The 11221-nt window shown below is 40.1% G+C and overlaps 1 protein-coding gene across 1 annotated transcript in view; it reads left to right on the forward strand.

Annotated features, from left to right (window-relative positions):
* Positions 1–4172: 4172 nt before the first annotated feature.
* The window catches only part of grk5l (G protein-coupled receptor kinase 5 like), a 46824-nt gene continuing 39775 nt past the window's right edge, over positions 4173–11221 (forward strand). The window contains exon 1 of the mRNA XM_037681142.1: positions 4173–4691. Coding sequence (XP_037537070.1) covers positions 4640–4691 — 52 coding nt within the window. The 5' untranslated portion in view covers positions 4173–4639. The remainder of the gene's footprint in view (positions 4692–11221) is intronic.

Here is an 11221-nt window from a genome sequence, read left to right on the forward strand (position 1 = left end):
AACTTTTTTGGAATCTGGTTTGTAGAATGATGTGACACTGGTACCATTCTTGGACATTTAGGAGCTCTTGAATAGTTAACAGTGCCTCCGCGTATTTACAGATTTCATGTGTTTTAACTGGTTTGAATGGCCCGCTCAAACCCTTCTGTTGTTCTGAATCAGTTCTGTTGAATTTTTTTAAATTTAGTAGTTTGTCAGATGTGCATGCTCCTTTTTAGTCCTGTTTTGATAGATCATTGAAGACCAACAACATGGCAGCTGGACTTGATATGTGAGGCCATAAAGGAAGGACGAGCCACGCTGCACCAAAACATCTATTTTAGTTTATCTTTGCACTTGATTACAGTATATATTATAATCATGAGCTAATGGTGTTTTAGGGTTGTTTTTTTAATATCATTTACAATGTTAAACAAATTAACCATTAGAGTTTAAATGGTCATTTTTAACCAGCCAGGGTTAAAGTATTAGTCACCTTGTTGAGTAAGCAAACACTTCAAAGAAGCCAAGAGGGTGACTGTAGCCAGTGTGTGAAGGATGGTGCTGTTCGGACCTGTAGTAAAACATTTATTCTTTGCTGACTAAGATATCAGACTGACTTGGCCAGATAAAACTTCCTATGGTGATGCTCAGTGTAGTTTGAAGGCACACTTGGCTGTCATTATTTGTGGAATAATTTAATCAGAAGCTCATGTTTAAATCATAGATGCTAGAAAAGCCAGAAATGGAAGTGTAAACTCTAACCTTATAACTGCAGTGTCTGCAGTCTGTTTCTATGTAACACGATCAGTCACTGCGATGAAAATCATGTCGACTCAGATCTCTAAATGTAGTCAGAGTGAAGATTTGCTTGCCAATGGGGAAAAGAAAATAACGTTTTTGTCTGATAAGAATCTCAAAAAAAAAGCACAATAAATGGCATTTACCAATCATGGATTCATTAAAAATTGTCAAGATTTGACTCTACGATATTTTATTGTATTGTATGTATTTATGAAAAGCTCCATTAGAGTAAAATATTGAATTTCTAGTTGGTATTCATGGAGAAATCCAACCAGCAGAGGGCGACATTGCGTTTCTTCTTTTTTTTTTTTTTTTTTTTTTTTTTTTTTTTTTTTTTTTTTTTTTTATTAAAGATTTTAATCACACATTACAAACATCTGTTTGCCAGGGGTATAGATATTAATGTAAAAGAGATAATATTCTAGTACAAAACATAAAAAACCATGAAATTATATTTACAATTTATACAGAGTTTAAATTCACATTAAGCTTTTCCAGAGTTGAGATGGTTTTCATTGCCTTTTGGTTTTCCAGTCCATTAATTGAGGTGATGTATTGAAGAAGTTCTTTGCTGAAATGGGTTATGTTTGGTTTGGAGTTGGACCATTTTTTCTTGTGAATGTGAAACTTTCCCAGGAGAAGTAGAAGTTGGGTGAAGTGCAACAAGTCTTTATTCGTGCCTTTGTCTTCAAAGCATAGTATAATGTCTTTCTCTGTAAGCTGAATTATTTGTCCAGTTTTTTGCTGTATGAATTGTTGCACATCTCTCCAGAATGAGATTGTATGAACACATTGATAGAATAAATGAGAAATCGTTTCTATGTGTAGTTCACAGAATGTACAAGAATAGTCAATGTCAAGTTTAAATCTTTCCAGTGTTTTTTTAACAGGATATACATTATGAATAATTTTATATGAAACCTCTTTAACTTTGTTTGTTATGCAAAATTTTTCCCAATTTAACCACATCTGCTTCCAGTTAACTCCTTCAAATATGGAAGACCAGAAAAATCTACCAGGAGGCAGAGTGATCTTCTGCAGACAAGTTCTTATGAGTTTGTTGGAGCATGTTTTTTTTGTTACATCGATTCCATCCAGCATTACGGGGCTTCTAAGTTGGTCTCTAGGCAAATTGTTCACTTTTGTTCCTTTGAAGAGCTGCCTCATAGATTTTGGTAGAGCATCAAAAACTACAGCATACTCTTTAGGTGTTACAGGAATTTTAAGTCTAGTCAGAAATTCAGTGTATGTCATAAAGGTTCCATTATCATTTAATAGTTGTTGTACAAGCATAATTCCATTTTCCATCCAATTTTTGTAGTAAAGCGACTTGTTCTTATATAAAATATTCCCATTGTTCCAAATGCAATATGTAGTTGGGGAGAAGTTGTGTTTGTAGGCAAGTTTCCAAGACAGGAGAGCTTGTTGGTGAAATCTCGATAACTTAATAGGTAATTTTTCAATTTTATAATCACATTTTAATAAAAATTGGATTCCTCCTATCTGATTAAAAATATGGTTGGGGAAAGTGTTCCAAAGCGTATCTTTCCCTTTTAATAAGTTAGTTAACCATTTAATTTTAAAGGAATTATTTAGCATTTCAAAACTTAGGACATCTAGACCTCCAAATGTTTTATTATTACAGAGAATATCTTTTTTTAAGTAATGGCATTTATGTTTCCATATAAAGTCAAATAATGTTTTATCTAATTTTTTGCATACATCTTTTGGCATCTCTAATGATAAGGAAGTATATACAGATCTAGATATTCCCTCAGCTTTTGACAGTAGTACCCTACCATTTAATGACAGGTCCCTCATTAGCCACATGTTAAATTTTGTTGTTATTTGTTGTATAATAGGGCCAAAGTTTGAGCTGCTACGCAAATTTTGATTCATTGCGTTTCTTCTTGTGACCAAAATGAAATCAAATTTAAGCGTCAACACCTCCACAAGGAGAATTTAAAGCAAAAAAAAAAAAGTTTTATTTTGTCAGTCTAGTGCATTCCTTATCTGTTCATTAGTGTAATGAAATATTAAAACAGTCCAAAAACCATGAAAATGGAAGGCCTAACATTGAAAGAATGTATATCGCTCGCTGCCTTTCATGACAATTTAAAACCAGAATCACTTTAAGCTCAAAAGGGATATATTGATCTAACAGTTATTAGTGTTTCCTAAGTTCAGTTAGCTGCAGCAGCCATCTTGAATAGGGTTGACTCCAGTGGCTAATGAGTTGTAGATGTACATCCAGTTACTTTCTTCCAAGTTTGGATACATTTTGTCAAGTGGTTCATGATATATTCTAATAGATCAGTTGGTGCTCGGAGTCTGCATTGAGAATAACTCTCAGCTACTACCATACCAAACCTTAGCTCAATATCTGTAAAATTGACTTGCTTGTAACCATTTACATGTCTTTGAGGTGGCTGTGGCAGCCATTTTTTGACTCCAGATGTTAGTTGTACATATGTACTTTTTTGAAAGTTTCATGAAAATGTGCCCAGTGGTTTGAGTTGTTTTGCTAACAGACATCGTTGCTTTTCTTTCCCTGGTGGGCAATATCTGTTGATTTATAGTGGGTATTTTTTTGTTCATTTAAAATAAACCAAACAAATTCATCAAAAAGAAAACATTGAATGAAAAGGGTGCAGATATAATAATAAAAAAATCTTATAAGGAGTAACTGCTAAGCTAAAGAACTTTTCTTCTTCTGCTTTCCCAGTGGAGATTTCAGAGGTGCAGCTGTGGCTGAGTGGTTAGAGCAGTTGTTCTCCAATGCAAGAGTTGGGGGTTCGAGTCCACCAGCAGTCACATGCTGAAGTGTCCCTTGACCCCTGCCACCGATCCCATCATTGCCTCCGATGTGTGTCCCATCAGTGTATGAATGTGATAAAGCACTGATTATTCTCTGTATAGATCTAGTAGAGTGTTGTATGAATGGGTAAATGAGGACACAGATTGTAATGTAAAGTACTTTGAGTGTCTTGGCCAGATAGAAAGGCGCTATATATGTACAATCCATTTATAATAATGGGTATCTTAAAGCAATTCAACCAGTGAATTTTCATCTTTCTCAGACATAGTAAGTTGTTACAAAGACATTCCGAAAATAGAACTGGACTGTTTTGTGGAGAAGGACAATTCAAAATAAAACGTGTAAAAAAATGTGATTTACTCTTAAGCCGTTTTACAGCCTAATTTGTTTAGAAGTGTATACAGATTTATATTTAAACTGAAACAGAAGAAAGACACAACATCTCAGATGCATGCTTTTATTTTGGTGAGCAGTTCTGGTGACGTTGCCAGTGCGTCGTTACGTTGGGCGGGATGGCCCCGCCCATCGTGGTTTACGCACCCTCACAGGAGGAGGAGGGAGGCTCGCTCTGATGTCCTCTCGGTTGCACTCAGCCAACCCCTGCTGCTGTGAGGTGAAAAGCTGACTCCTAAGTCGCCGTGAACGATTCGCCCGATGATCAACCAGAAATTTTGTCCCTCACCGGATCCCCTCCAAGGCACTGAGGCGGCTTTTCTGCGTCGCGGAGGGATTTCGCACCCCAAGATAATTCCGCATGGAAGGGTTTCGGGGGGATTGGAGTAGAAATGCAGCGCTGTGCTTCCAGCCCACAACAAGAACCATGCCCAACTTACACTGCAAGCACATCGGTGACATCCTGTTTTATCCCTTACGAATCTGATAGGAGTGAAATCCGCTCGGACACCGACGAGGAGTGAGGAGAAGGGGGAGCCGCAGCACCGTGCCAGCTGAAGGAGGACGCTGTTTCCGCTGCGAGAGGACCCGCTGAAAAAAAACAAACCCCCACCAACCTCTGCATTTAGGATCTTCTGGTTTTTCATGGAGCTGGAGAACATAGTAGCCAACACTGTACTGCTAAAAGCGAGAGAGGGTAAGTTGGCCTGAGGGGGGACTTTGTGACAGCTTTTTGTTTTTGTGCGCTCGGTTGGCAGAAAAAAGGTGAGAATGATCGCAGGGATGACGGCAGCCTGCGGATTGTGAGGCTCAGGTAAATCCGACTGGGGGGGGGGGGGTGTTATGTAACACATTACCGCAGCAGCATCTTGAGATCAATGACCCCCTCCCCAAGAAAAAATAAAATGACATGGGCTGTTTTATCCATAATACTTTGACAGATATACCCCCCCCCCCCCCCTGCCTCCCATGCACGCTTTCGCTCAGTGCAAATGAAAAGCGCTCTTTCGCAACCTTTGCGCACGCTGAGGCAGGAAGCGGCTCCTTCCCATCTAAGAGTGGCATCTGGACGGTGGTCTGGAGACGTGACGGCGAGGGGCCTGCAAAGACCTGGGGTGGGGGGTGGGGGGGTTACATGTCTGAGAAGGCCACGTGCAGAGAGGATGATGGAGATGCAGTGAGGACAGGAGACCTGGATGGAGACTGGTCCATCACTGCTGACACTTGTGTTTAGTTTTTTAGTAGTTCGTGCACCGTTTATAAACAGGAGTTTGTTCAGATGTTTGTGTGCGGAGACAAGAAGCGTCTGAAAGGTTGTGCAATGTGGAATATATCACGTCCAGGTTCTTTATTGTCGTTGGCACCACATGTGGTACATGTGGTGGAACGAAACTGTGCACACAGGGTCCCAGTTACATCCAACAAAAGTATAAATTGTAAAGAAAACAGCAATAAGATCTAAGATATGAACTAAGAGATAAAAATACACTAAGCACAAATAGTACAAAAACAATAAGCCGAACAATAACATATGAGGAACATTGAAGTCAGTTTGCAACACGTTGGACACATGAATAAGTCTTTTAGAGATGAAGGTGGAACGGGTAAAACTGAATCGACTCGGAGAGAAAGAGAGAACACGTCTGATGGACCCAAGACTGAAAACCACCGAGAAGAGAGCAAGATGTTGATGCTTTGAAGCAGAAACAAACCCAGCTGTAGGGCTTCGGTGTTCAGGAATATTTTCTGAGTGAACAGAGTTCACTTCGGCTTCGACACATTCTCTGCCTTCCAGTCTAAAACCATCGCTGGAGGCAAACAAATGGAAGCAGCACTTCTGATGCATTAAAGAGACAGTCCAGATCTTTTGAAGTGGGGTTTATGTGAAAACAAGAACAATATTAGGGACAAGGGCGTCAGAAGTGTCTGTATTGTTTTTGGGGGGGGGGGGGGCACTGTGTGTGCGTATGTGTGCGTGCACACGCACACACCAGTGTGCAAAAAAAGTGTACACTAGTGAACAAAAAAGCAACATTTCACCTAGATTTCCTTATTTTAATTCCACACATTTAAAGCATGCTTCTCACAAAGTTTGTGTAAATTCAGCTGTGGGTTTTAAAGAAGTTTCAACTTTAATGCACTTTAACACACAGCGTCAGATCGACACTATTTGTGTTTAGAGAAATAAAAAACATCACCACTAGACTTTTTTTTACTTGTGTTCAACATAGGGATGCACAATATTATCGGCATGGTATCGGTATCGGCCGATATTAGCGTTAAAGTGCACCCCCCAATCATCTGACCTCCCATCACAATTTCTCGTTAACTCTGCTCCTGTGTCAAATAAGCACGAGATCCTGAACTGTCTCAACAAACATTTTGTTGCTTCTGGTTCTTTATTTGACACAGTAACTAATGGAAAATCAGCCACTTCACTTAATAACCAAACTTCTACAAATCAAATCCCTCCTACAAGTCAATCCTCAGTTAATCACACCTTCTCTTTTTCTCCATTCTCAGTCAGTGAGGTCAATAAACTGTTAAAAGATCTTGATCCTAAAAAATCTGCAGGTCCAGATGAACTTCCACCTTATTTCTTAAGGCTGGCTGCTCATATCATCACAGTCCCTGTGACCCACATCTTCAATCTCTCCATAAGACAAAACTCCATCCCAGACACTTGGAAAACAGCCTTTGTTCTTCCTTTGCTGAAGGGAGGAGACCCCACCTCACTGAACAACTATCGACCAATCTCTAAACTCTGCATTTTAGCCAAGGTTCTAGAAAAACTGATAAACTCTCAAATCAAAAATTACCTGGACTCATTTAACATCTTACCTCCACATCAATCTGGTTTCAGGAAACAACACAGCACAACCACTGCTTCACTGAAGGTTCTTAATGACGTTGTTGAAGCACTGGATGCTAAGGATTATTGTGCTGCACTTTTCTTAGACCTGTCTAAAGCTTTTGACACTGTGGATCATAACATCTTGTGTCATAAACTCTCAGAAATCGGTTTCTCAGATCACACCATTGGTTGGTTCTCTAACTATCTCTCAGACCGGAGGCAATGTGTTCAACATAATGGTACTTCCTCCAGTTATTTAACAGTCAACAATGGTGTACCACAAGGCTCAGTCTTAGGACCCACCCTCTTTACAATCTACATACGTAATGTAGGTAAAAACATCCCTGATGCATCCATACATTTCTATGCTGACGACACAGTTGTTTATTGTCGAGCTAAAACAGTTGCTAAGGCTTTCCAGCTTCTGAAATCTGCATTTAACTACATCCAGACTGATTTGTTCCGCCTCAAACTTGTCCTAAATGCCGAAAAAACCAAAGGGATGCTTTTTTCAAATAGGAAGTTGGTCCCAGCAGTTCTTCCTCCGATTTTATCCTCAAATGGTGTCCCCATTGAGTTTGTTGATTCCTATAAATATTTGGGTATCTTGGTCGACTCACATCTTTCTTTTAAGCTCCATGTGGAAAACTTGGTAAAGAAACTGAAAGTTAAACTGGGTTTCTTTTTCAGAAACAGATCCTGTCTAACCCTGAATGCTAGAAATTGCCTTGTATCTGTGACTTTCCTTCCCTCAATTGATTTTGGTGATATTATTTACATGAACGCTCCTACAAGAACCCTGCAGATGTTGGATGCTGTCTATCATGGTGCACTAAGATTCATAACTGGCTGTGATTATCGTACCCACCACTGCACCCTGTATTCATTGGTTAACTGGACATCATTAACTTCATGCAGACTCTCTCACTGGTACATTTTCATCTTTAAATCACTTCTTGGTCTGCTGCCTTCATACATCTCCTCCTACATGTCTCTGCGTGAGTGCAGCTACGGAGTGCGCTCTCAGGACATTATTACCTGCAGTGTTCCCTCAGTGAGGACTGAACTAGGCAAAAGGGCCTTCTCCTACTCCGCTCCTGTTTCCTGGAATATCTTACAAAAAGATTTGAAGCTTTCGACCTTGACCTCTCTAAGTGGCTTTAAGAATCTGTTGGACACCTGGCAGGGACCAATGCAGACATGTTCCTGTTTTTAGTTTTATACATTTGTCTCGGAATCTAGCTGGTTTTTTTTTGGTTTTGTTACCTTTTTCCTTTTAGCCATCCTATTTGTTAAAAAAAACAAACAAAAAAAAAACCTGTAGTATGAGTTTTTATAACTGCTTATTGTTGTTGCTGTTGTCCATTGTTGTCATCTTTCTTTGTTGAAATCAGGTCTCTCTTGTAAATGAGTCCTCGAGGCTCAATGGGATTTACCTGTATAAATAAAGGTTGATTGATATCGGACATCGGCCATTCCATTAAAATAACTCGCCGATATAAAAGGTGCAGTTTTTGCCTGCAGAGGCAGCACAACGTGATGACGTCACGTGCGCCTACCCCATCTCACGGCGGAGAGGAAAATTCAAAATGTCGTCGTGTGGAAGTTTTATTTTTCGTTGGTGAGGATGTCGGATTCTGAAGCTTTATGGACTACATTGAGCCTCACTACATCGTCCACAGTCTGAGATATTTTTCCGACGTAATGTTACCCGAGTAACCAGCCGTCATTTCCGACGTCGTTGAGAAGCTAATAGCCAATAGCACGACTTGTTGGGTGAGTTTTACCACAGACATGTGGACGTCGTGTTAGCCTCGTTAGCATGATTAGTCTTAGGGAACAATGGATAGACAAAAACTTTGAAGTTAAAAAGTCTGTCCTTCATGCACAGGAGTGCAGAGGATCCTGCACTGCAACTAGGAACCTGGAACAAGCCTCCACAAGTGAGACAGCATCGCAGGTGACTAATGCTAATAACATTTAACACTTTTCATTTGATATAAGTTAAAGTGCTATGCATATATCTGTTAGTGAATATATGTCACCAGCTCTTACAGCTGTTGCACAATTTTTGTAGCAAATAAGCCTAAATAAGAGAGAGGGCTATGTTCAGACAAAGGAACATATATAAAATATCGGTATCTGCATCGGCCAAATAAGTTTTAACATATCGGCTAAAAATCCAATATCGTGCATCCCTAGTTCAACTCTACTCATCTAAAGGATGTTTCTCACGAAGCTTGAGGACAATAAGGTGAGGGGTTTTAAAGACATTTCAACTTTAATGCACCTGAACACAAAGCGTCTTACAGCGTCACAGTCACTGCTAAGCTAAGATGCTTCAGACGTAGCACTCCACTTCTCTCAAGCATCCTAACATGAATGTATGTTTATGAGCAACCCTTCTGGTCAACAACTGGCTGCACGCTTGCTAAGCTGACGAGTGAGCAGCGGTGTCTCCACCTCCTCCACCTGTGAGCAGTTTCTGCCGAGGCAAGAGACGCAGAGGAGAAACACTGCAGGCTTCTGGAGGGTTGTCGGTAACCAGGAAAACCTGGAGTGGACTTTAAATGGTTTAAGTAATTCTTCTATTAATCAAGTGGAATGGGCCGACTGAACTAATGTTTCATGGTAAATGTGTATGGGGGGGGTGTCCAAATGAACTTTTTTTTTTGTATGTGTGTGTGGGGGACGACACACGTCCCCTTCACATATAATGGTTGTGATGCCTATGATTAGGGATGATGTTACGAGAATTGTGGGGAATCTCCAAAGTCCCGGATGTCGAGTAAACAACGCAGCAGACTGCATGTGTAATAGCTACCTCATTGCTGTTGTCCATGTAAAATTAAAACGAAGACTATGTTCCCAAGGCCGAAGTCGACCTGGAATATATTGAAGGATACAACAATACACAGCTGGCTACAATGCAGGGGATTAGCAGCAGGGCTTAATTTGTAAACTCGTGGGTCTATAAGCCTCCACTTTTTTCACAGGCTTTGAAGTCTTCTACAGTGCTGCGACAAATTTATGTTTTTTTTTGTTTGTTTTTTTTGATGGGCTAACAAGCTTCTTCCGCCAAAAGCAGTGAGCTTTGTCACACCTGGGTGCTCACATAGCTTCCCAATGCACATCTCTCTTGGGGGGGTCGGCCCTCATGACACCATGAGTGAGGGAGGTAGTTGTCATGAAGACCTGTGGGGTTCACTCAGTTTGTTGATCAGTAAAATAAAATTTGTGAATCGCCATCTGGTGGTTGATTCTTGATCTACAACAAGAGCTGCACATCTCTGTCAGTAGCTGTGTGCTGTCACTCATGTTCCAACGTGAACACCCCTGGCTTATACACAAGCACGCCTAATTTATGTACAATTTTGTTTGTTTTTTTAATTTAGTGTGCACGGCTTAGATTCGGGTGCACTCTATAGATCGGCAATTATGGTACTCCCTGTTTACATTTGTCTAGTCAAAGCCAACAGTCACATTATTTCCCTGAGTAATCTTTGGAAACGGCATGAACACAATACCTTTCATATGTGACTTGTCAGCATATCGACCAACACTTTTGCAAGTCTCGTAGCAACATTCCTTCTTAGATACCATTTTCTGCTGTTTAATTTATCAGCACAAATCACTACTATTGTATTGTGCAAGTTCTGTTTGCTTGACATCCGGGTAATTGCTGATGTCACGTATTGAGCAGGGAGCTATTTTTAGTAACCCTGACCGACACAAATCCATAGGTATTTGACAAAATTAACTTAACATGTTGCTTTGCAGTATCATATAAAAAAAAATTAAAAAACAAGGGGTAATTTTACTGAAATTACTTTATTTAGTAAAGTATTCAGTCTCCAAGTATAAAAATAAAAATGATCCTTCTGTTATTTAGATTGAAAAAGTCTGCACAAAATATAGATCAATAAATCCACCACAAAAACTAAAGTGCAGGTGAAGTTTCCCAAAATAACTAAATAAAATAAAATAAAATGAAGCTTAAGATCTGTTTAGCATAAATGTAACAAAATATATGTTGCCTTTAAATGAGCTATAACTTACAGAACTTGTAACAAGGTGATCAGCTGACCCTGAAGCTTGTGGAGTTTCTTCTTCCTCTGTTCCTGCAGGAACGATTCATTTCTCTGATGCTCTGTCTCTGATCACATGACTCCGTTCTTGGTCCATGAACTGTGGAACTCAAGAGACAGTTGAGCTGCGCGTGTTTGTACCGGCAGTTTGGAACGGGGAGACGCAGCCCGCACCGGCAACTCAGAGCGGAGTGGGAAGAGAGAAAAAAGACGAGTGGCAGCTTAGAGCGGGGGGAGGGAGAGAAAAAAGACGAGTGGCAGCTCAGAGCGGAGTGGGGAGAGAGA

This window comes from Nematolebias whitei, chromosome 8, assembly GCF_014905685.2.
Source record: "Nematolebias whitei isolate Nwh7 chromosome 8, NemWhi1, whole genome shotgun sequence".
In the NCBI taxonomy this organism is placed as follows: Eukaryota; Metazoa; Chordata; class Actinopteri; order Cyprinodontiformes; family Rivulidae; genus Nematolebias; species Nematolebias whitei.